At 42.5% G+C, this 26,453-nt stretch overlaps 1 protein-coding gene across 3 annotated transcripts; it reads left to right on the forward strand.

Annotated features, from left to right (window-relative positions):
* Positions 1-20,518: 20,518 nt before the first annotated feature.
* LOC111597792 (mediator of RNA polymerase II transcription subunit 15-like) lies at positions 20,519-23,930 on the forward strand. Of its 3 annotated transcripts, none has more exons than XM_030222994.1 (3): positions 20,519-20,761; positions 20,952-21,261; positions 22,841-23,930. In XM_030222994.1, the coding sequence occupies exon 3, from the start codon at positions 22,843-22,845 to the stop codon at positions 23,755-23,757; it is 915 nt and encodes a 304-aa protein (XP_030078854.1). In that variant the 5' UTR covers positions 20,519-20,761; positions 20,952-21,261; positions 22,841-22,842; the 3' UTR covers positions 23,758-23,930. The 3 variants fall into 3 exon arrangements, with proteins under 3 accessions (XP_030078854.1, XP_030078855.1, XP_023168436.2); XM_030222995.1 differs by having other exon boundaries at positions 20,970-21,261; XM_023312668.2 differs by having other exon boundaries at positions 20,984-21,261.
* Positions 23,931-26,453: the final 2,523 nt, after the last annotated feature.

Raw genomic sequence — 26,453 nt, forward strand, 5'->3', positions numbered from 1 at the left:
TTGACATTGTTTTCAAGTTATTTTCGCATTGTTTGATTTCACTTTCAAATTTTGCCGTGCTTGCTCAGACGATGAGGTAAACAGGACGATGCGGTGGCACGTTGCGCCAAGCCAGGTCTTTGTCTGCGCCTCACCTGCCGCGCCATCCTGAGGCAGTCGGGCAGCATATCCGCATCCTTGTGTCTAGCAGTCCTTCGACTCCCTTTTGCGCCATTTGTATTTGAATTTGTTAAAACATTTTAGTGGAATTACTTTCAGTTTAAATTGCCAAAGTGGCCTCCAGTTGTTGTCGCCCTCACTCTCTCGCTCCCCCTCTATCCGTCTCTTTCTTTCATGCATTTTGCGCTTTTTGTATAGATGGTTGCTGGCTTGTACTTAAGCTATACAAAGTCTGTTGACTGCGCTTCGTTTGATTTGATTAACCATTTTCTAAGTATTGAAGTCTTTGAATGCATTCACTTGATGTCAAGTTAGCGCCGATTCCCATTCACAAATACCATTTCAACTGCGCTCAGTTCATGATTTTACTATTTTAGATAATGCTTAAATCTATGTATCTATGTATCTATGTATCTATGTATCTATGTATCTATGTATCTATGTATCTATGTATCTATGTATCAATGTATCAATGTATCAATGTATCTATGTATCTATGTATCTATGTATCTATGTATCTATGTATCTATGTATCTATGTATCTATGTATCTATGTATCTATGTATCTATGTATCTATGTATCTATGTATCTATGTATCTATGTATCTATGTATCTATGTATCTATGTATCTATGTATCTATGTATCTATGTATCTATGTATCTATGTATCTATGTATCTATGTATCTATGTATCTATGTATCTATGTATCTATGTATCTATGTATCTATGTATCTATGTATCTATGTATCTATGTATCTATGTATCTATGTATCTATGTATCTATGTATCTATGTATCTATGTATCTATGTATCTATGTATCTATGTATCTTATGTATCTATGTATCTATGTATCTATGTATCTATGTATCTATGTATCTATGTATCTATGTATCTATGTATCTACGTATCTATGTATCTATGTATCTATGTATCTATGTATCTATGTATCTATGTATCTATGTATCTATGTATCTATGTATCTATGTATCTATGTATCTATGTATCTGTGTATCCATGTATCTATGTATCTATGTATCTATGTATCTATGTATCTACGTATCTATGTATCAACGTAGCTATGGGATTTCAATGTCAGAAGCTTACGCATCTGTGTACGACGCTTATTCGAGTTTTTAGCTTTTGTTGTTGTTCAGTTGAAGCAATTGGAGAGTGAGCCACAGGTAGAAGTGATTGGAGGTGGATTCATTGGTTACCTGAATGCCTCATCGTTGTCTGTTGCTCGGTTTTTGTCTGGTTGAAGGTTAAGTTGAGCCTTGTTTGAGCCTGTTTCTCTTGCTGGTTTCGGGTTGCGTTGCTTTTTTGTGCTTCTTTTGTGTGTTTACCCTTTTGTGTAGGAATAACAAGGGTATTTACCCTTGGAACAGCTGTATAAGTGGTCAATAGGAAGACGTATTGATGCAGCCAATTTGATAAACACAGAAAGTAGTTGAGTCGATCTAGATGTGCTGCTGCTCGACTGCCCCTACGTTATGTCGTCTATTAGTTGGTGCAGCTGTCCTGTTAGTGAGGAGATAGTTATACGTATGCTATATGATTGTATAGCTGACTATGCGTTCGGTATACGATCACTCGTCCTGACATCTGCCTTCCCCTGCCTATTCAGCTAGCTGTTCAGATTGCAATGAAAGTGCTCTCTACCTACAGGGCATCATTTAGTCGTGCAATTGGAGTTGTGGCCTTTTATATTCTACTACTTTTGCTGCTGCTGCTGCTGCTGCTGGTGGTACTTCTACTTCTTCTTCTGGTACTTTTCGGGGCAGTTTTGTTTGCGATAGCCGCCACCCGCATTTGCGCTTTGCGTGCTGAGAAATGCGCGGAATGCAAAGGAGGCCGTTTGTATTGCCTGCTGCTGCTGCTTCCTCTTCTTGCTTAACGTCCATAGATACAGCCGGAAATACTTGAAATTTTTGCAGCGCGTTTAACTTGCAACTTGGCGTGTAGCACCTTCGCAACGGATGGGAAAGGGGAAAGCTATCCTGACAGCGAAATTGAAAACTGCAATTGACACTGAAACTGGATATGAATATGTAAGCGAGGCATAGCGAGGGAGAGGGGGCGGTTGAGGGCCAGGCAGTTGTTGCATGGTGGATTTTGGGTGTGCTTGCCACTTGCCACTTGCCTGTTTGGCGCTGCAACGAGCACTGGTTGCACAGCGGATGTCCTGTCACAAAAGCCGAAGCCGAACGAATGAGCGACGTCGATGACGACGACGACGACGACGAAGTCAACACGAATCGGTCTGCCAATTGGGCAGCGCAGCGTGCTGGCAACATTTGTTGCCAAGCGCTTGGCAACATTTGTTGCGCAACATGATTGCAAGTGATTGGGCCCCATTAGCAATTATTAACGCAATTATTATTGCATCGTGTCCCGGCGTCACGTCACGTCCCCAACTAACGAGCCAAAATTAGCTCAGCGAATTATGAGAGTTTTGCTCAGGCGAACTTTGCTTAGACCAACGCCAAGCAGTGCCACGCCTCCGTCTCGCATTTGTTGCACTCTCGATTTTCATCATTCTTTAGCAGCATCTTCATTATGTTAATCATGTGCGCTCGCCTTGTGCGCCTCTGTCTGCAGTTAATTTCTGTTTCTTATTGCAGTTAATTAAGTGCAACTTGAGCTCTTTCCACTTTTTCCCATGGCCTTGCCGCTTACTCCGTCCCCGACTCCGACCCCGACCCCGGACCCATTTGCCGTCTGCTGCAAGCTGCAAGCTGCTTAATTTATGCGACAAGCGATGCCATCGCATCCATTGCTAATGATGTGCATGTCAAAGCGCGACTGGCAATCCGATGACAATTCCGGCCATGATAATTCCAGCAAATTTTGACGTCAATCAACTCGCTTGAAGCGCCACAAAAATTAGTTAGGGCAGGGGCTGCAACTGGGGCTGCGATAATAGTCGCTATCATCGAGCAGCTGGATAAGCCTGAAGCATGTCAAATGGATGCAAATGGATGCTTGCTGCATAGCCAATCTATATGACTGTCAATGACTAACGGCTGATGACTGATGTATGTGTGATTGATGTAACATATACATACGTTCGATAGCTACTTGAACAAGTTTGGGCATTTGATCTACATAGTTGCTTCTTTGTTATAGGTTCATCCCTTGATGTAGAATTTTTGATTGATTGATTGAATGATTGATGTGTTTGATGTGGCAGAAAAGCATCAATCAATCAATCATTTCACAGCATGATAAATAATGTAACGAAAATATATGTTATTTTAAAATAAATGTAAAGATGTAAAGTTGATGTATAACAGATGTGTGACTGATGAATGGCTTAAGGTGCCGTAATGATGTATAATGGCAGTATGATGTATGCTTGATTGATGTGTGTTGGCTGTTGGAGGAAGGACTGATAAATGACAAATGACAGACGACTGATGTATGTCTGACTGATGTAACATATATTCGATTAATGTGTGTTCGCTGTCGGAGCGATGAATGACTGATGTATGCCTAACGGACGGCTTGATTGATGACTAATGACAGTTGAATGCTTGCATGCTTCATGACTAATGTGTGGTTGATCAGTGACTGATGAAGAGTTGATGTATGACTGATGTTACACTGGCTGAAGTATGTCTGATCATGGATTACTGATGTGTGGTGGCTGCCTGACTGATGCTTGTCTGATGTATGGCTGTAACCACAGATGACTGATGTCTGATTGAAGTAAGTGATGAAAGGTTAATGTATGATTAATAAACTGACAAGTCAGAGACAAATTAGAAGTGAATATCATAGCATATGAAGTAAAGCTGGCTGTGTCTCTACTTGCTTAACTTTAAAGGTGTCTCCAATGCGAGTCTTCTGACTTTATGAACCCTAGAGCTGAAATGCAATTGGGTGTTCAAGCGATGAAAGTCTGAGGTATGATGTTTGCCTCGCGTCAGTGACTCAATAATTGCGACTTTTAAGTTTGCGCACTCTGAACAATTTCGTTGGACGTCGCCTTTGTGCACATCAAATATGGAAAAGTTTTTAATAAATGATAAAAGCGATTTTATTTGCTTGCTGAACTGCAGCTGACGTGTGGATTTACATGCAGTCAACGCAACGGAAGTGGATGACCGACAGATTGACCATTCAACTATTTTTTCGCACAGCGACGGCTATGAGAAAGTGAGAGAGAGAGAGAGAGAGAGAGAGAGAGAGAGAGAGAGGGAGAGGGAGACAGTGAGGGAGGGAAGTATTAAGGGACTCATACGCATTGGAATTGGTCAGCTTTGGTCCGACTCGAAGGACGCTTGTCCCTGTGTGTGGCCATAAAGTATGCAGCACAGCGAAGCGTCGTAGGCGACGCTCATTGAATCTGCAAAATCTCGCATCGAGTAGGAGGAAACGTAAGGGTAATCGAAATCCAAATCCGCATACCATGTATAATCATCATAATGGCAAATTATATATAATAATAAAATATTTCGTGTTCGAACTACCAAAATGCACTAGCTGTGCGGGTGTGTCTAACGTATCGAGTTGAGTGCTCGAGTGGATGTGTCTGTGTCTGAATCCATATATATATATATGTATTCAATAGCATATGCGTACGTGTTAGTGCCAGTCCATAGACATTTGGCAGTCCCTGCTGCGTGCAGTCCAAGCTTTAACTTAAAGCCTGACCAGCTTGGCACGACTTTAAGTCAAGTTTCCATGCTGTGCTTCAATCTCGTTAAGTCGCTGCTCTCGATTGTGTACGGCGTGACAATGGTCCGTTACCAAAATCAATCGTCTGCGTGACTGTGCCTGTGACTGTGACTGTGACTGTGACTGTCAGTGTGACTGTGTCTGCTTGTTACCCAGTCTACCGATCAATAGATGGCGCTGCCTTTTGTGTTTTTCGTCTGCCTTTGTGCGCTGCATGCAAAATTAGTCTGGCGGCAAATCAAATGTTTGCCCCTAGCCAGGACCTGGACCTTGACTGGATGGAAGACGACTGGCAGTCGAGCCACTCCATTTGCTGCGTATCGAGACTAAGAATTTCCCACTTCTTCGGCATAATTTAGCTGGCTAGATGGGGTCTTGCGTGCTCTTGGCCAAAAAACAAGCTGAAAGCCTTTGCCGTCGACTCAATTTGCAACTTTCGAGCGAAAGGCGAACCGCAGCAGCAGCGGCAGCAGCAGCAGCAGCAGCAACAGCAGCTGTAGCTGAGGCAAGAGTGTTCCGATTTCCTTTGTGTGGCAGCTACCGCCTGGACAAATTCATGGGGCATGGAGTTAACTCTTTAAGTGGCGCCTGTCGCGGCGTCTGCGGTTCAAAGTTCAAAGCGTACATTTCCGATTTTGCCATTAATTAACGCTAGTAAATTAGCAGCGCAGCTGCAACTGCCACAGCAGCACCTGAAGGTGGCTGGGGCAGAACAGGGCCGCACTTCAAGCAGCCTCCTGCTGCGAGCTTTCTCGACTTCATTGATTCGCAATCAACGCCAGGGCCGCATTTGATTTATTTCGCCCGCTCGAGAGGGGGCATGTTTAAACTTTCCCAACAGTGCCAAACGCAATTTAATAAACAACAATTTACAGCCTTCAAATTTAATTAAGTGCTTCGCAGCAGCATTCAAATGCGGACTAAAGCGAAGTTAGCGTGGGCCAAGGGCCACCTCAGGCAGCAGGTGCTTCTCCATATGACTATCGGCTAAAGCCGTTGAACTTCTCATTGGCATATGATTGGAAAGATCCTTTTCTTAGTCTGTAATCTACTCTAACCAGCTCACTGGAGCTACTTGCTGGATTTGTCTGTCTCTTTTTAATTCGCTTGCACTCTCACTCTGTCTGCAGCGACTTTCTCTATGCCTCTCTCTTTCTTTCATCTCTTTTCTCTGTTTTCCAACGCCCTCTTCATCTCACTCTCTCTCTCTCTCACTCTTGCTTCTTTTCTCTCTGAATCAGTGTTTTAGTCTCAGCTCCAGTTTGTTTCTTATCTCCTCTTCCTTTTTTCTCTTTGTATCTTCCTCTGTTTCTATTTTTCTCTCTCTCTATCTTCATATTTCTTTATTTTCATCTCTCTCTAACTGCCTCTCTATCTTCTCTCTCTCTTTATCTTCTTCTCTCTCTACCTTCCTCTTTCCCTATCTTCCTCTCTTTTTCCTCTGTATTCCTCTCTCTCTTCTCTTTTCTATCTCTCCTTCAATTTTCTCCTCTCCATCTCTGTCTTTTTTCTCTCTCACTGTCACTCCCCCCCTCTCTCTCTCTCTCTCTCTCTCTCTATTTCTCTCTCTCTCTCTCTCTCTCTATCTATCTCTCTCTCTATCTCTCTCTCTCTCTATATCTCTCTCTCTCTATATCTCTCTCTCTCTCACTCTCTCAGTGCTCTGCCCACAGTCTTTCCATTTTAGATTTGCGAGCAACTCCATAGTCACTTATCACTTGGAGAAAACTCATCCATTTCCCCAGCTCTCTCCCGTTAACAGATCTAATGACACGTAGCTGACACTGAAGCTAAATTGCAAAATGTTGTATGAATTATGTTCAGCAATATTTTATTGAAGCTGTTTACGCGAAAACTCATCAGGAAATGTGTGGAAAAAGCCATGAAATCGCAGATAGCAACAGCTGTCGATGCTGCTCTGCTGCTGCTGCTGTCGATGTTGTTGTTGTTGATAATCAGTTGTGACAGGCAGCAAAGCAAGGTCTGATGACAAACTGATATTAAAGATGCATCAGAATTTATCTGAAAGCGAAAAATCGACAAAGTCCGCGCTAATAGAAAAAGTTGTGTTTGGTCGCAGCAGCAGCCATTGATGTTCGTAGGGTATAGAAGCGTAGGGTAGTCTGATTCAGGCAGGCTGTTTGTCAGCTTGCTCATGTGCTGATTCCTGCCGATTCCTGTTGCATGTGGCATGTGGCAAGTGGCAAGTGGCAAGTGGCATGTCGCTGGCCATAAAAATGATTTAAATGCCACCGCATTGTTGCATTATGTCGCCAGCTGTCTGACCAACTGAATGAATGACTGAATAAGTGACTGAATGACTGACTGCTTGATTGATTGACTGACTGAATGAGTGACAAGCTGTGTCCCCATTTGGACCATGCATCAACTTGATGGCTGCTGGCAACTTGGTAGCATCTTTATTTACTCCGATTCGGACAGCGGCATCAACGGCCTCTGCACATCTCTCTATCTCCCTTTCCCTCTCTCTCTCTCTCTCTCTCTTTCCTTCTTTCTCTGTGCATACTTAATGCATTTGCATTTTCATTTTATTTCATTGCTTTAGTTCTGCACTGCCTCAACTTGTGCTTTGTCTTCCAGCAAAGGACCGTCTCCCACTTCCCTCCTCCGCCTCCTCGGGCTGCTCTCTCGACTTGCCTAGATTCTTTGGCTATTTGCTGTTTGGCTTGTCTTGTGTTTACTTATTTTCATTTGTTTACTTGTGTTTCATTCGGTTAAGTGCTTCTCTGATTGTTTCGCGACAGCCCTGGCTTCTCGCTTTAACTTCTTCATTTGCCGGGGATTTGGAAGCAAGCTGAAAGCGAAGCATCCATTTCCATCTCTCCTGCTCACCAACTCTCCATCGTTTCATGTTCAAGTGCTGCCCGTTATTATCTGCTTAACAGATATTCGCATCGCTAGTTGTTAACAACATTATTGGGCATTACATGTGCCACACACTCGCACACACACACACACACAGTCGTCCTTTGCTGTGGGTCTTTGTTGTTATCGCCCATCCATTGGCCATAAATATTCATCCTTTATGCATACATTATTTTAATGAATTATTGATTTCGTTCAATTTAATAGCTTTGAGTGCAAATGTACGCGCAGTTAGAGTCGCATCTTGAATACCCTATAAATACTTACCGCTATGAATAGTGAGTTACATTTCATATTGCCTAGGCTTAGCCAAGGCTAGTACAAAGCGAGAGAGAGTCAGAGTATCTAGATGGAAGGTTTTTGATCTTACCCTCTTTCTCATTCTCTTTCTTACCATCTCCCTCTGTATTGCCCTTTACTTATGCTAAATTAATATAACTCGATTGTAGGACAATTTCGCTCAAGGGTTATTGATCTTACCTTCCAAGATAGTCACTTCTCTTATTGATCTTACCTTCCCAGATAGTTTCTCTTCTGTTATTGCTCTTACTTTCGAGCAAGTCTTACAGTTTTGCAATCAATCGACTCTCTCTCAGCTCTAACAACCAATTAACCTATATCTATATAGCTCGATTGTACTAATGTCTCGCTGAAAGTTGATTGATCTTACCTTCCAGCAAGTCTTACAGTCTTACAATCGATCTTCTCTTCCGTTCTGCTCTTTCCTTCACTTGTCTTATATAAATATTTATTCAATTATATATTATATATATAGTCTTTGACTGTCTATCTAACAATACCTGTTTGTCTTAACTAGACGAAGTAGTTAAGCATTTAGCTTTCTCTCTCTCTCTCTCGCTCTTCAACTCCCACTTCCTGCCATCGACTCATACTCCTTTTGTAGCTACTCGCAACTCCGCCCCTTTAATATCTACTTGGGTTTCATTTTCATATAATTTATAATGCTTAACACGCAGTGAATTGATTTTAGTTTGGGGTCTCGGGCCAATAGATAGCGAACGGTTCGCATTCACTTTGAATTTGCCGCTTGGCTTTGTGTGTCGAATGTTTTGTGTGGTTTCTGTGGGCTCCAATAGCACTTTGTGTCCTTTGCAGAACGCATTAGCAATAAAGGCGCATCTATTCAATTATATCGATGCTCGACGTGTGCCTGATATGAAAGTAAACTAGCCACCACCACCCACCCCCACCCCCCGCACTTCGAATTGCTTTTAGGCCAACAACATTTTTCTTCTGCTTTTTTTGTCCTAATCGAGGTGCTGTCTCATCAACTCCTTCACCATATGTATATATGTATTTACTGGCATGTGGTCTGTGTGTCATTTTAATGGATGACAAGAATATTTTTTATATGACGTCGCCACAACTAGTCGCCCTACCGCTCCTTTGAGTTCAGCGTTCACTTGCTGCATATTATTTATTGTATTAAAAGTCCATTAGTGATTTTTGAAACTTGTGGTCGCCATCTTTCATTTTCATTTTCTGTTTCATTTTCCATTTACATTTTGACGTCAATAAAATTGACAGTTGCCCCCGTCTCCCTCTGGCCCCTCGCCTACCCATCGCCATATTGTGGCCACTAATTGCATTTTGGTTGAGGCCGAACCTGCTGTTGCAGCTCCTCACATAGGGCACTTTGTCGAGCACTGTCCCTTACTCAATATCTTGGCTGAAGTTAACTGGGTTAGCATACAGCGAGTAGCTAATGGGAACAGCTCGAATTTGACGATAGACGATAGAATTGCGGATATGAAATTAGCGAGTTACTGCAGTAAACAACGAGAGGAAGTAGCGATACAAGCGATAGAAATGAGCGAGAGACATGCACAAGTAGCGAGAGTAACTGGCGAGTAGAGAGGGGTTAGGGGTAGTTGAAGCAGGCAATATTAAGATTTAGGAAAAAACAGCGAGAATTTATAGCGACTAGCGAGAGAAACTGGCGAATAGTGAGGGGTTGGACCTAGTTGAATGTTGAGATTTAAGAAAGAGCAGCGAGAGTTCATAGCGAGTAGCGAGAGTTCATAGCGAGTAGTGAGAGTTCATAGCGAGCAGCGAGAGTTCATAGCGAGTAGTGAGAGCTCATAGCGAGCAGCGAGAGTTCATAGCGAGTAGTGAGAGTTCATAGCGAGTAGTGAGAGTTCATAGCGAGTAACGAGAGAAACTGGCGAGTAATGAGAGGATCTAGTTCTAGCAGATAATGCGGAGACTTAAGAAAGAGTATCGAGAGTTCCTAGCGAATAGTAAGAGATATTAAGAGCGAGAGGCAAGGTCGAGTATTAGATTGATGAGTTCAAAGGTAAAACGAGTACTTCATGAATATTAGGAATCTGGGAGAAGGAGAGCAATTCAGAGATAATGAAGTTAAATTAAAGAATTACACTTAATCAAATGTTTGTTTAGTTGAAGACGAGTGAAAATCAACGTGAAGCTTGCCACAAGTAACGAGTGCAACAAGTCGATAGTAAAAAGCAATTTGTTGATGAAATGCTGCGCGTTAATGCCAATCGATGCTGCTAGCCGGGCAAGTTCTGGCCAGCGAATGCAAGCTAACAAGTAGCCTTCAGCGAATCGCTCGACTAATTGATTGAGCATCACAGACCGTGCCACAGCTAAGACTGCACTTAATTTGAAAAATGGAATGCCACGCCCACGCCCATGCCCATGCCCACGAGCATGAGCCTGCCCCTTTAAGCTGAAGGGGCATGCATCAACGACAAAGTCGTGCCATTTATGCATAAAGCAAGTTGCAGATAAGTGTATGCTGGGAGATACTAGAGAGAGAGAGAGAGAGAGAGCGAAAGCGAGAGATAGAGAGAAGTATATTGAAGGCAAGTGCTAATATCTTGTGTCGGGCATTTGCCTGCTGCCTGCTGCCTGTTGCCAGTTGCCTGGGATTAAAGTTGCTTGCAAAATTTCAGGCGCATAATGAAGCGAATGCAGCAGGGAAAATGCTGAAGGAGAGAGCGCGAGAGCGAGAGGGCGAAAGAGAGAGAGAGAGGAAGACGCTGTATAGCATCAGCAGTCAACATCAGACTGTTCGCTGGCATTAATAAAAGTTTTCATTCAAACAATGCAACGCAACGCGAGGCAACCCAAAAAAAAAAAAAAAGAAGAGAAAACTCCCAGCTCGAGTACAAACAACCGGCGCCGCCTTGTGGGTAGGGAAAGAGATTTAAGCTGGGACCGTTAAGCCACTGATTGGGGTCATTATTAAATAAATTGAAAGGCATTTCTGTTGACATGCGAATGGGCCATGATGGCCGAGGCAACAACAATAACAGCAACTACAGCAGCAGCAGCAGCACAAAGAGGGTTCCCAAGTGCTTTAGTTGTCTTTTGTGGCAATTCAAGGGGCTCCATTCAATCTTTTAACGTGATAAACAACCTAATGTACACACAGTAAGAGACAGAGAGAGGGCAAGAGTGAGAGAGCGAAAGCCCGATACAGAGATGAGCGCACATCAATGGATTTGGACTGAATAGAATTGCCTTTTTTCGCCTCTATGGAGCACTCGGCATTTGACTAAATTGGATTGCAAGCTAGTAGATGATGCGCAACAAAAACTAAGCTCAGACAGGAAAACAGTCGATAAATGGGATCAAGTTATCGATAGATTTGAAGACCCTGTCTAGACCCTGCCCATAAGCTTAGCTGAATAGAAGATACAATTTAAAAGGAAAGTCACTGGAAATGCTATATATAGGAAGTTGAGTTTCAGTTAGGATTCAGCTAAAGCTGAACCCTGAACTAGCTTAGCCTCCTTGAGCTCCATTCAGAATAAAGTGCAGGGATTCGACTAAGTCTACGCTCAGCACTTGAGCAGTTGGCAATTAGCTTGCTAATCGCTCCAGTGCCTTAGTCCGAATGGCTTAGGCCGAGAAGAGCCTATCAACTGGCCGTGAGTGCACAAAGATGTGGTTGATTATGACATTTGAGTTGAGTTGAGGCTCGTCTCCTGCCCGAGGCGCTCAAATGGCGCATAAGAAGAGTTAATTGGGCCGTTATTCGGAATGAGGCTCGAACTCGAGTGCTGACTGGGGAGCCGTCCCCGCGAATTGCCATCGCCTTTTGCTCGGCCAGGTGGTTGACAATCTACGACTCGATGCTTTTTAATTGAAAGCAAACAACACTTTCGCCAGCGTCCAGAAATATTTTGTTTGCATGCGTGTCGCTGACAAGAAGGAGACGGGAATTGGCTGCTTGGTTGGTTAGGCATAAAAGTGAAAAACAATTGAACCCTTGGGCAAAATTGGTTTTGACAATGTAAATAAATAAAACACAAGCATAAATATTTACTGCTAGCAGCAGCAGGAAACGTAACGCAACGAGCGCCCCAAAAAACCGGCGAGCCAGAGAACCAGAGGGTAGCCAAAGCTGGCGCCCGACTAAAGTATTTACAGCCTATTCCACAAAACTGACGTAAGCGTACAGATTACAGCAGCAAGCCTTCCACTCGAATAAAAGGACTCTCTTCCAGCTACCCCACTTCCCAAGCACCCGCAAGTGGCTGACCTTTAACAGTTAGTCTTTAGCCCCACGCCAAGCCCCCCCGCCCGCCAGCCTTGGCTTCGAATGTTGCCAAAAGGATTTGCAGCTCATTTCATGCCAAACGCACTTGTGCCCTCTGCCCCCAGTCGACCCTTTCGGCTTAACCCTTGTGCTAATATTTGATTGTGCTGCCCGTTTAATAGCCAGCTCAAATTTTCAACTGTCTGTTCTCCGAATACGCAACCCGAAACAACATTTCAGCTCTTGCCACAAATTGAAAAGAAAATTGAGAGAAAAAAAAAACGTTAAATCGTAAAATGATTCCAGTTCCAATTGACTCTTCATTCAGTTCAAATATGAAATTAATCTCCTGAGAACAGGCAGGCCATAAAATGATAGAGCGAAAGAGAAAGAGGCAGAGGGAGAGAGAGAATGCAAGAGAAAGAGAGAGGGAATCTATCTCTATCTCTATCTCTATCTCTATCTCTATCTCTATCTCTATCTCTATCTCTATCTCTATCTCTATCTCTATCTCTATCTCTATCTCTATCTCTATCTCTATCTCTATCTCTATCTCTATCTCTATCTCTATCTCTATCTCTATCTCTATCTCTATCTCTATCTATCTCTATCTCTATCTCTATCTCTATCTCTATCTCTATCTCTATCTCTATCTCTATCTCTATCTCTATCTCTATCTCTATCTCTATCTCTATCTCTATCTCTATCTCTATCTCTATCTCTATCTCTATCTCTATCTCTATCTCTATCTCTATCTCTATCTCTATCTCTATCTCTATCTCTATCTCTATCTCTATCTCTATCTCTATCTCTATCTCTATCTCTATCTCTATCTCTATCTCTATCTCTATCTCTATCTCTATCTCTATCTCTATCTCTATCTCTATCTCTATCTCTATCTCTATCTCTATCTCTATCTCTATCTCTATCTCTATCTCTATCTCTATCTCTATCTCTATCTCTATCTCTATCTCTATCTCTATCTCTATCTCTATCTCTATCTCTCTATCTCTAGCTCTATCTCTATCTCTATCTCTATCTCTAATCTCTATCTCTATCTCTATCTCTATCTCTATCTCTATCTCTATCTCTATCTCTATCTCTATCTCTATCTCTATCTCTATCTCTATCTCTATCTCTATCTCTATCTCTATCTCTATCTCTATCTCTATCTCTATCTCTATCTCTATCTCTATCTCTATCTCTATCTATCTCTATCTCTATCTCTATCTCTATCTCTATCTCTATCTCTATCTCTATCTCTCTCTAGCTTTATTTCGTATAATGTTTTGAATTCTAACAATGGCTAGTTAATTTCAAATGGCCAGAACAATTGCTTTTCGATGCGCGAGTGTATGGCCAACAGATTATTAATGCATGAAGAGCTGCAGCCTATGGAATCAGCATTACATGTACATTTACCTATACACATATATACATATATATATATATACACATATATATATATATAGATATTTATATACATGTGCGCTGCGATGGTGTAGCTTGGGGGCGCCTGCAGCTTTATGTAAGACCAGCCACGAATCGGCCATAATAATTTTCCGCGTAATTTATTTGAGCGCCGTAATATCATATTTTACACGCACATACACTTAGAGTCGGAAGGCCTTTGCTGTAGGCGAGGCTGTAGGCGGCTTGTGGAGTTGCTTCCGCTGAATAATTTAAGCGGCGCACATGTGCGCGAAAAAGATGCCCGCCTAACGGGACGGGGACGGGGGCGGGCGGGCGATGGAGGTCACGTTAAAATAGGCGGAAGACGATTATCAGACAGTTTGCACACAATGTTGTCGTCTGCAGCGGAAGGAAACGGAGATAGCGGCCGGGGTATTGGGGATTGGGGCTTCTAGCACACATTTATTGCCAAAATTAAATGACAATGTAGTTGAAAAGCTATAAGGAGCTGCAGCCAGCAGCTGAAGTCAGTAGAAGTGCGTAGCGTAGGAAGGCAGCCAGAGCTGGAGGAAGGTGGGACGTTTGCCGAGAGCGGGGGCTGTCTATTAGAGGCGGGGGATGGGGTGTGGTTAGCGAATGCATATCGTTCATATGATAGCAGTCAGCACTGAGCCGGGGCAGCAGCAACTCAAGCTGAACAATTTTTCAACAAGTTTTATGCAATTTCTTTGGGCTCAGCCCCCAACCTTCAACCCCTAAGGGCTGCGTGTGTGTGTGCGTGTGTGTGTGGCAATCGCGGAATCGGTCCAAGTGTAAAGGAATTTTAACGCTTTGCCGTTAAATGCCGCTTGCTCGCAGCTGCAGATTGTTTGGTTTAAACTGTGGCAGAGAGCGAGAGAGGCTGAAAGTGAGAGAGCGAGTGCGAGAGAGAGAGTGTGCCTAGGGGCGAGAGTGCCAAGGGGTTAGGAGGTAACAAGGACTGGGGTCTGGAGTCTGGGGTGGCATCGTCGCTTTTGTTGAACTTTTGCGTAAGATTGCGCAGTAAATTGTCGAAAATTAATTTTCATGTTGTAGAAGCTGCGAAAATTCATGGAGCACAAGAGATAGCAATATCCGAGACGTGAGCGAGCGAGGTAGCGAGTAGCTATATAATAAAGTACCCAGACTTAGCTCAAGGCGTCGCTTTTTGTCAATTAATTTCTTCAATGGTTTTTGCCTAATTGAAATTTTATGGTCCTGGCCTTGTCGAACGAGATGGCAATACACATATCGAACGAGCTGGAGACATGCAGGAGGTGTCAAATGGCATACACACATCGCAGGGGGCATTCGACTTCATAATCTCGAGCGTAGCATCCAGGCTAAGCCCCATAATTCAATTAAGAGTTCATTAAAGCGATTACATAATCAATTATGGGGTGTGTATGAAATGCTGCTCGAATACGATTATGAATACAAATGAATAGGCATATGAATGGGCGCGAATATTCAAAACTGTTTTATTTTGCTAACTATTACGGAAAAGTGAAAGTATGTGGGGACTGCCGGACTAGAATATACCCTTTATAATCGAGATGTGCGAGAATCTCTGCGTCGCTCTCTTTCTCGTCCCTTTTCCTTCACTGCATATGTATCGTTAGTAGCGACACGTCGTATCTCAATGTATAAATATTCTAAGCCACACACACTGACAGCTCTGCCATGGTGCAATGCATTTAATCCGTTTTGTTAACTTTTCATTTGTGTATTTTGATAGGTGATTAGATGACATTATAAATGATTAAGGCCTAAGCGGATTTTAGTCTCTACTCTATCGACTGTCCCGCCGCAAATTAAGCTTACACACACTCACACACACATCCACACACTAATGGAGCCTATTATTGGGCAGCTGAACTGATATAAATGAATGAATAAATGTTGAATTGTATTTATAAATTATTTATAGATTGAATTAGTAGCATATGCTTTACGGATTGAAACACAAGTTACAGAGTTCAATAAATGAGCTACTTTTAGGCTTACCAGAGATAGACGGACGGACAGTCGGACAGATGGACGGACAGACGGACTGACAGTTGGATGGACAGTCGACTGCACTGTCGGACAGACAGTCGGACGATTAGAGAGTCAGATAAACTGGCACTCGGTCAGTCGGTCACTCGGATAGCCAGTCGGCTGGACAAAGTCAGATTAACTTACAATCGGATAGTCGACAGTCGGACATTGTCAGGTACAGAGAGTCGGATAGACTGGCAGTCGGGCAGTCGGCAGACGAAAAGAGAGTGGAATGGACATTCGGACAAACAGTCGCTTTGGCTGTCGAAGTGACAGTCGGACAGACTGGCGGCTAGACAAACGAATGTCAGAAGTCTGATGCGTGTCAGTCGTTGATCGTGTTCAGCAATATATATAATCTATATGGGTTCCTCCATGACTTCATACCCTCCAAGTTTCTCCATGCTCAATGGGTAAAAGACAGATTAAGTGGAAAGTATTTATATTCACCTTCTTGGCTTGGATTAGCCCAGTTAAAGTTGTTTAGGAAGTTTAAGTTGAGCTTGGCTAAGTCAGCTTAGCTTTATCCAAATCGTTTAGACTACGAGTTCAGGAGAGACCCATTTCACAATTAGGCTTAAGGCTTGAACCAGAGATTCAACTTTGCTAAGCAGGCACAAGCTGCCTTCTGTCTCACTCTCGCTCTCTTTCTCTGCATCTGTTTATCTCTGTATGGGGGATTGCGAGAATTGTTCACAGGATTAAAAAGCCGAGTTGAAGGCAATGCAAAGTCGTTGCAATCAACGGATTAATGTGATTTGTGTTAGTCAACAGGCAACAGCCATGTCTAGTGCTTAACCAAGAGAGCAAAAGCTGCCAGGGATTAGGCGACCACATCAAGGATAGAAGCAACAGTCGCTTCTCTCTCGCTTTCTCCTGTCTCTCTGCTGGGCCTACTTTGCGCCGGTTTTTATTTTAGCCTTTTGCCATTCGTTTTTGTTGTTGTTGACAACGTTGGCAACATGGTTAAGCCCCGGCCCATATACCCTGTTCCTGCCGCTGCGCCTGTCCTTGCCCCAGCTCCTCAGCTGGCGGCTCGTTTTTGTTGTTAATTGCAATTATGATAATGAATCTTACAAAAGACTAATTAGTATGTTAAAAATGTTGGCGAGCACAAAAGCTGCGGATTTATACATTTACCTGTCGTCCCACTCATATATGCGCACGTGTGTGTGTGTGCATGTAGTTTTGAGAGCTCTACTCTTGTGTGTGTGTGGGTGGGTGTGTGTCTTGTTGAATGGGCCACAAGCACAAAGGCAAAGGCAAAGGCAACAATAGATGGAAAGGGGGTAAAGCGAGAGTCCTTTCAACTTGGATGTTATTTAATGTGTTGCAAGCCAATTTTAATGCCTCTCCATCAATGTCTCTGTGTGTGTGTGTGTGGGACCACGCCGACATAAAGTAACTCTAAAAACTTTGGTATTTTAAAGGCAAAACAAAGGTTATCAAAAATGGCAGCAATAAATTCTAAGAACTTGCAACTAGTTGACAAATTAAGTTAGAAACAAATTTCAAAAGCCTTACCTAAGACTGCTAAGTTGATTAAAAAGTTGAACAAGCGTGATCGATATTTATCGAAAATAGCTATATCCACACAGACTAAATAGAGACAGAACAAAGCAAAGGAACTTGACGAGGACTACCTAAACATATATATGAGAAATAGAAAACACTTTTATCGATAGCTATCGATATCATAGGTAAGGTAATTAAATAAATTTTACTTGAATTTGGCAGTTTGTAATTTTAACGCTTGCTTGAGAGCAAGCGAGACAGCAAGTATGAGTTATCGATACTTATCGAAATTAATCGTAAAAAAGCTTTGTAATATATAATATTGCAAATGTATAAAATAGCTTATAAGCGAGTTCAGGAAGTTACTTAAGCACGCTTGACTAATGCTGTAAAAAAGGCCAAGGTAATCGACAATTATTGAATTCAGTTAATTTATCGATCATGATTTTCGCTGACTTATGTTTTATCGAGCTTCATTCGTGTATAGCTTAGACGCTTACTAGCTGCTTTAAAGCCAAATGAAATTATTGATTTAATATATTAATGCTTCATGCAGATTGCTTAATTATTGTTAAATTAATTGAATAAAACGCGCCAATTAAGATAATTGATAATGGGCGCGAAAGAGATGGCAACACGTATGGCCATTTAAATTGTTATCGATATGTGTGTGTGCACGTGTGTGTGTATTGCTGTAATGCTTATGACATTTTATATTCAATTGTTGCGGTTTGTTTATTGTAATTGAAATGCGTTTATTTGCTTTAATTTTCATTTTGAACTAAAGCGCCACTAGCGGCAATTATTGGCACTAATCTGTGCAAGGTTAGCCCATTAGGTACAGCCCACAGCGCCCTTTTTTGTGCTCTGTATCTCGCTCACGCAGAGACAGACAATCTGGTTGCATATTTTATGCCCTGCGTCTGTTTTGCATTTGAAATCTGTTGACTCTTTAATCGATTTAGCAGCGTCGACTGCTGCAGGCGACACATGAATTAGCCTGACAATGGAGGCATCGATAACAGCAGCACAAATACACGCTACCCTCTCCTCCTCACCCACCCAGTCGCCTCACTCATTCACTCACTCACAACACCCATTGCGCCAGCAAGTATATTGGATTTAACACAAACTTTTTATTTCCATTTTTCTTTTTCTTTCCAAGTTGTAGATTTTCATTTTCGATTTGTGCTCGTACTCGCTCGCACGCCCACAAATTGCCGGCATTTGCATACGCACACAGACACACCCACACATAAACATTTAAAGAGCCTCTCTCTACTTTCGAGCTATGGCTTTCTTGTATGTATGTGTGTGCGCGTGCAGCTCAGCGAACGTTGCCTGTGCGCGACAACTATTCGAGAGCGCAATCTATAAATAGCTTTAATATTAACTAAACGCCATTAACACGCCACTGTTGCGCAGCTGTTGTGTAGCTGTTGTGCACTTATATTCGCTGCCCGTAAGCTGCGTTACTATTGGAATTGCTACTTGCTTTAACCGTTAAGCTGCGAGGAATAGCTTGCGTGCATTGCGCCACAGTTACGCAGCTTTTGGCTAACTGTTTTACAATTAAAGAAATAAAAATTTGCCGTTCAATTGGTCTCTGTTATGTTCCACTACTACACAATTAAAGGGAAAACAAAGGCCTTAAATTTGTACATTCATTGGAATGCTGCTTTAACCTGTGATGTCTGCTTACTGTCCTTTTCTTTTTTTTTTTGAGTCTAAGTCGCATTAAACTCGCACAAGTTGCAACATTTAGCATATTAAACGGGCACTGAAGTCGAACTGGCCAACAAATCCGGCGCAGCTACAACTATAGCTTCAGTTCCAGTTCCACTTTGTGTGTCTCTGTCTGTGTCTCGTCGCGCAGCCATGCACTCGCCTTACCCGGATGCATACGTGTGCGTGTGTGCGTGTGTGTGCGTCTGTGGTTGTGTTTGTAGACATGCGGATGTTGTGCGATGCTGTTTATGCCTTTTACATTTTCCGCCATAATGAATTCTATGTTGCAGCCATAGCAGCAGCTCAGGCAGCGGCAACGGCGGCGGCAGCGGCATTGCACTGTGAAATTTCTAACTTCCGCTTTTTGCAAAGTTGACAACATGTCTGACCAGCTGCACAGTCCATGCACTCAGCCCTCTCTCCTCTGCTTGCTCTCCTTCTCTCCACTCTCGCTCTGTCTCTCCAAAAGCTGTCTGTTGCTTCCAGCCAAGCTCCACATATGTGAGAGTTGTGTCCATGAACTGGTTCCTTGTGAACGCGTTTTTTTTATAGTTTCCTTGAAATGCTTAACCCTTGACATACCCTAGATTCCACGGGCCTATGCGCTCATACACCTAACGGAACTAGCTCTTTAGCCAAATATTAAACTAAAATCAAACAAAAATTCGCAGCTTTCTTGAGCATATCTTTTGAGTTCCTCAAATTTGAGCCAAAAGAAATAAAGCGAAATACTTAGATTAGTGCCAGGCATATACCCCACTCAGTTCACTTACCCAATATAGGGTATTTCAACTTTTGCGCCTAATTGTTGGCGCTAGCCTCTTTTTTTGTACCGCTATCTGCTATGTCCTGGCAAATGCCAGACACTTAAGCGCATTACGACGGACTTTTGAGGGCATTCCGGCTATGGAATTGCTCCGGACAACCAGAAAAATGTTAAAGCCAAGCAAAATTAAATAAGGAAATTAATTATTTAAAAAAGACGTCACTAAAACCTGTGATTTTGCAAAGGAATTGAAGGTTGGAACTATATTTATAACAAAAACAGTGTGAACAGACTTGTTCAAAACAGGAAATATTGAAGCTTTCGCTTGGGAACAACTACCATAGTGTGACCAGACTACCGCAATATAAATAAGAGTGCTTTACTCGGCAGTGTCTGATTAGGATATATCCCGATAGCTACGCATAGCTGCCCTTTCCGATCATAAATTGCGATCAATAGAACTCCCGAACAGATGAGCATGGTCAGATAGCCTCAGCTCCTCAATCTGATAAAGAATATATAAACTCGATGGGGTCTGCGACGCCTCATTCTGCCTTTAGTGAGTTTAACTAGGATTGACAAGAAAACGGTGTGACCAGACTGAAAGTGTCCACCTCTCGCCTCGCCAACATGAGAGCTCTCAAACTTACATTGTAATTTCCAACTGGTTCAGGCCGAAACGCTGTGAAGTGCTTGACGGCAAATGCCTGGCTTCACTTGCTTGGCCTTTGCCTCAGATGGTGGTTGGCCTACTTCTTTTTCCGACAAAAATCAAAAAATAAAAAACCCAAAAAAAAAAATACTCAATACCAACTAAGCTTACGAGCCTCAATCCAAAAAAAATAAATATCATCTGTTGTCAATCTTTTCGTACCTAAATCGAAATTACGCCCAGTGATCCGTTCGTGTCTAGTTCGTGTACTATTCAAATCACTTTGGCCTTGAATTTCCTAATCGATTAAATTTAAAGTTTAAAGCGAGAGATTTTGTGGGTCTCCAGCGAGACTCACCCAACATTACAAGTACCACTAGCTAATCAAATACATACCTATATATATATATATATATATGCATATATGTAGAAATATATATATATATATAGATATATATACGTACACATATATATTCCTATATATAAGCATATATATATATATCTTTCTATATATAAATGTGTGTATATGTATATATATACGTTTATATCTATATATCGAGAATTGTGAATCGTGCAAGTGTCCATCATCTAGCGACCGCCCAGGAAAACTGAACGGAAGAGGAGTCTCTACGCTGTTTGAGGAAACCAATTCCGATAAATTGATGGAGTTTGCATTTCTGTAGTATCAAGCCCCATCCCAAAATCCCTTCCTACAACCAACCCCTCGTCCCCACTCCGCCACTATTTTTTTGTTCTTTTTTTACACGTAACTAATCAAAATTTTAAGTTGATTTGCGACCAAAAGTTTTTGTTTATTTTTTGTTTCCTTTCCCCATTTTAAACTAGCATCAACAACAAAACTTTAAAGAGGTAAGTTCCAGTTGCATATAAACGTATATATATATTTTCCGATTGATTTTTGTAGGGCTTACGGCAAAGGCAAACAGAAATATTGAAATAAATTTGAATGCAAATTTCTGCAAAGATTAAATCGCGCCGTCGTCTGCACTGCCCAGACGTTTGCGCCGAACCCCTTTTGCCAGAAACTTGGTGCCCGCCCTGGCCCTGACCCGCTCTGCTCGACTGTTGCCTTTTGGCTTATTGTTGCGGCTGCCTTCGAGCTCGCTGGGCCGGCAAAAATAATGCGTATCCGTTGCGGATACAGAGAGCAATTCTCCGTGTTTACCTCCTACTCGGTCAGAGTTCTTACCCTGCTCTCCCGCCAACCCCTTCTCGAAGTACCCCACTCGTTGCTCTTTGTAGCCAGCTCTGTAAGTCTTCCCTCTCGCAGTCCCCACACTGCGAGTAGTGCCCACATGCCACATAGCGTCGCTTACAGGTCCTTTGCTTACAGAATCCCTTCGCTGCTCGGAATTTCTCCTTGTGTTTTCCTTTCAGAGTGCCCAGCACCTGCCCGAGTCCTTTGCGCGTCCCTACCTCTCTTAATTTGTTTATTTGTTCGCTTTCACCTTTAAACAATTCCATTTACACGCGGCGACAAATTTCTGTTTTTATGAGTTTGGACTTCGCTTCGTTTGCCACCTTTACGCATTCGCTTTATGGCCTGCTCCACAATAACAATAAATAAGTTAATTTTAATGCAATAAACACAATTGAAGCGTGGACAGCTGCCGCTGCTGCAGTCGCTCGCTACAGCCAGCCTTAACTATTTGCCATATCTCAAGAAGCTCGTTTCAATTTTGAGCTGAAAACTTTTACCAACCTAAGGATTTGCCTTGGCGAACTTTCCTACAACTAGAATTAATTTGTATAAAAATATAAATGTTTGTTTATTGCGTATATTTGTTATATATCTAAACCGATTTTCCATATCTTTGCAGAAATAAGCATTGTTAAGGTTTACCAAGCGGAACACCCCATCTTCCGTCCTTCTTACCTCCTTTTGTTTTTCCTTGGTTCAATATCCTTCCTTCCGTCCCTTTGTTCTTCCGCTCTTCATAGTTTACCAGCTTCTTTTTCCTTCCCTCTCTTTTTTTTTGGCTATTTATGAATCTCTGTCTATCTCTATCTCGCCCTCACTCTATCGCTCATACCAATTCTCTCTCTTTCTCTCATATTAATTAATTCTCTCTATCTCTTTCACACTTGTTTTTTCTATCTCCCTCTCTATTTATCGATCAATCTCCATAGTACGAATTCTCTCTCTTTATATATCTATTATACTACTTCTATCTTTTCTCTTCCTCTCTCTCTCTATTTCTAATACTACTTTTCTTTTTCTCTTTATATATCTCTTATACTACTTTTCTCTCTCTCATTCTCTTTCTCTCTCTCTGCTTCTCTCTCTCTTTCTTTCTCTCCACCTATTTTTTTCTCTCTCTCTCTCCTCTCTTTGTCGTACCAAATTCTTTCTCCTATCTTATTTTAATTATATATCTATTTCACTCTCTCTCTATCTCTCTCTCTTTCTTTCTTCCCCCGCTTGCAGTCATGAACAATGAATATTCTTATTTGACCGACATGCAGCAAAATTGTAAACTGTATGGCATGGTTGAGATCGACAAGCTGAGAGCCGTGTGGAAGGCGCGAAAGTTTGCCATCCAGGTGCCCGACTCAATAGTGCAGAGCGGGCTGCTGCCCTCGATCTTTGATTGGTCGCTCTTGGGGCAGCTGATGCCGGCGGAGCAAACGAATGGAGAATTGCTGCTGCAACAGCGTATCAACGATTTGGAGCTGTTGAACAGTCTGACGACGTCGCTGCAGCGCATCCAAATCCTTCCAGAAATGGGATTGGATGTGGATGTGATCATGGGCAGGCCCAGCTACAATGTGCTTGTCCAGGACGATGGCAGCATATTAGTCAAGGAGCTGCCCAGCCTGCACATCCATGTGTATGCGGCCGAGACGCGAGCTGCCGCCGGCCAGGACTGTGACATGCTGAACGAGGTGAACACCATGGCCATTGAGCAACGGAAGCAATTGGCCACACTGATCAGCCAGAAGAGCTCAGTCTTCACAAAGACCGAAACCTTGGCCGATGAAACGAAGCATGACGAGCCCGAAGATCAGCAGGACGAGCGCACGGAATTGGCCCACGATCCCAACGAGGAGCTGGGAGAGTTTGAGGAGTTTCTTGAGCGCACCTGCACCTTGTCCAGCAATCGCAGCAAGCTCGAGCAGCAACTCGGCCAGCAAAAGCAACAGCAGTCTCCGACTGAACAGCAGCATGAGCAGCCGGAGTTGAAGGAACAGGAACAGGATCAGATGGTGCCGCCGCCCACAGAGTCGCCTGTTCCTCAAATCGATGCGGCCGTCGTCGTCGAGACCCGGCTGCGACGCCGTCAACCGTTTTGGATACGTTTTGGTAATTGGCTGCGCCAGAGCCTGCCACGCCTCAACCAATAGAGATCAAAGATCAAAGTGACCAAATCAAATGAGAAATGCCGCAAACTGTCTGTGATATCTGAAACGTCCATGGATTGTGCCTAGTCGCAGCGAATCCTAAGCCCTACGATGCTAAAACTCTTGTTCAATGCATAAAGCCACAAATAAATTTAATAAATGAAATAAAATAGGAACGAATTTCAAGTTATTGCGCCTTAAAGCGGACGCTTGGCAAATCGCTTGGAAAAATGCGGAATGCGGAATGCGTAACCGAGGCAAGAAAACCACTTGACGGAAATTGCGCAAACAGAAGACGCGTTTTGGCTACGCAAACTTCATTACGCTCAACTGCATCCTTAACCTTAACGGCAGTCAAAGCGAAACCTCCTTTCATTCAGAGCCAGAGACAAGCTCTGCCTCTGCCCGCACTCTTTTTTCTCTCTCTCTCTCTTTCTCTTGCTCTATCTCTCTCCCACCTGCCTCGCTTTGCATCCTTCTTCGTCTCTGCTCTCAGTTAGTCTACTTAGTTACAGGGTACACACAGTTCCTTGTTGTATATGCGCTGCATGCAAATCTAGCTTACAATTCTCAACTAGTTTAAGCTGCACTTTCAAGGCTTGTTTGCATTAGAGCTAGAAAACTTTGACCACCCAATGAACAGCTGAAAGTTTTATTTGCACAGTTTGACTTGACAGTTGCTCCAGAAAAACTCTATTAAATTATTATCTATTAAATGGTTCTGTTCGTCAAGCTAAGAGCTACGCAATTAGGCCAAATTGATGCATTTGCAGAAAAAATGTATTTATGGATTAGCGGAGTCATTGTCCAATTGTCTTATGAGATGATTGCGAAAACAGGTGTTCCAGATGGCCAAAATCATATTCAGACATTAATGCCATAAAGTATTCTAACCAATAAAACCTGCTTTCTAGATATTACAAATAAATTTCATTTTTATTTTACGAGTCAAACTTGTGTAACTCTAAAAAGCTGCTTCAACTTAAAACAATTTTGTGTTGCTCTACTCTGGGCTATGAGCTCTATAGGAAAAGTTATAGAACTGCTTTGTTATATCAAAAATGTTGTCTTGTTTGTAAGAAAGTTTAATGACTTCATAGATGCCTTTGCATGAATGCGAAACTAGCTAAAACAGTGTTGTAAAGTGTGCCAAAAGATTTTGGAGTAAAAATTATGAAGCTCATGTAGGATAAATACTTTTAATAGCAAATCTTTTCACAATGGTTTAAGCAAGCAGCTTTTGGAAGCTGGAAAATTTGATATTTAAAATTTAACTCAAAGAGAAATTTTGAAAATTTTCCATCTTATTTTAAGGCCTAATACTTTTTAGGTTTAAATATTTATTTTGTAATCAAAGCAAACTACTTCTTAGGCATTTAGGGTAGCTTGTTAGATAACACTTCAAATTATCTTTAGGATAAATATCTTTAAGCAATTTACCTAAGGAACTGCTTTGCTATAAGTCCTTAAAGATATGCTATATATACTATACTATAATTCAGTTATATCACAGATACTGCTCAAGCTCAAATTGACTCGAGTGCGAAGTCTTGCAGCTAGCTGTTATAAGCAACTTTCAAAGGCTTTTTTAGCTGTTGAGCTAATAGGGTTAGCATATAAACAGCAATGTTTATGTGTTTTTTTAAAGCTGATTATCTATAGCATTTAATATTCAAGCCTTTCTTTTACTCTCTGTCTCACCCTGTTTCTCGTTCCCTCTGCCTCTCTCTCCGGCATCGACTTTCACCCGGCTTAAAAAGTGAGCCATGAGACGGACTGTTCGGCATGCAAAATGTGCATAAGATAAATGGAGCACAAAGCGCTTTGAGGCAACATTAAAAGCTCGCTACCCGGGGAGTGCTGCTGCTGCCTTGCCCGTCTCCTGCTGTGGCGCCATCTAGCGATGGGCATGAAAAGTCATTCACTAATGGGATGACGGTTGAATGCCTCGACTCATGTGGAGCAAATGCTATAGATAGCTGTGAGGGTAGAGAGAGGTGGGGAGGGGAAGGGGGTGGTTTGATGCCGGTTTGGCTAGGGAGTTAAAGGGTGGGGGGTATCGAAGTGGGTGGAGTGCGATGACATGGTCTAGCCATATCCATTTGTATTTGCACTTCTTCTATTGGCAACATGTGGCGCCATTTATTAAAAATTCATTTGCTTACACACACACCCACACACACATACACACACACACTCATATGGGAAGGCTGTTGCAGACAGAGCTTAGACGCAAAAAAAAGGGGCGTGACTGGCTGTGGCATTGACAACAGCTCAGTAGATTTTTTTTTTGGCCTTTGGCAGTTGACTACATGCCACGCCCCCTTGCCTACTCTCGCCACTGTGCGCCGCGCCTGCTGACCTTCAGCAGCTGCTGCAACTGCCACGCCCAATTGCCCTCTCCTACTGTGTACTTTGCTTAGGCTCTTTGTTAACTCTTTTGACCCGCTTTCGCATAAATCTATTGATGGATCGCGTTGATGCAAAACGAATTGGACCAACAAAGCAGCTGCAGTTGGCCAAGCAAACAAGGGTCAGATATCGTCAAATAATAGCTGAGAGTTAAGCCCAAGAATACATATAGAGAATATATTTATGTATAGGGAATAATCTACTAATTGCTTTAAGAGACTTTTGCAGGCTTAGTCTGTGCTAGCTCTAGAAATCTTAAACACTTTTATTCATGTGGCTTAGTTGAC

This window comes from Drosophila hydei, unplaced genomic scaffold (genome assembly GCF_003285905.1).
Source record: "Drosophila hydei strain 15085-1641.00,03,60 unplaced genomic scaffold, DhydRS2 tig00000090-arrow-arrow-pilon, whole genome shotgun sequence".
Classification (NCBI taxonomy): domain Eukaryota; kingdom Metazoa; phylum Arthropoda; class Insecta; order Diptera; family Drosophilidae; genus Drosophila; species Drosophila hydei.

Excerpts from the sequence above, each read along its gene's own strand:
- LOC111597792 (XM_030222994.1), top strand. The coding sequence starts at position 22,843 with ATGAACAATGAATATTCTTATTTGACCGACATGCAGCAAAATTGTAAA.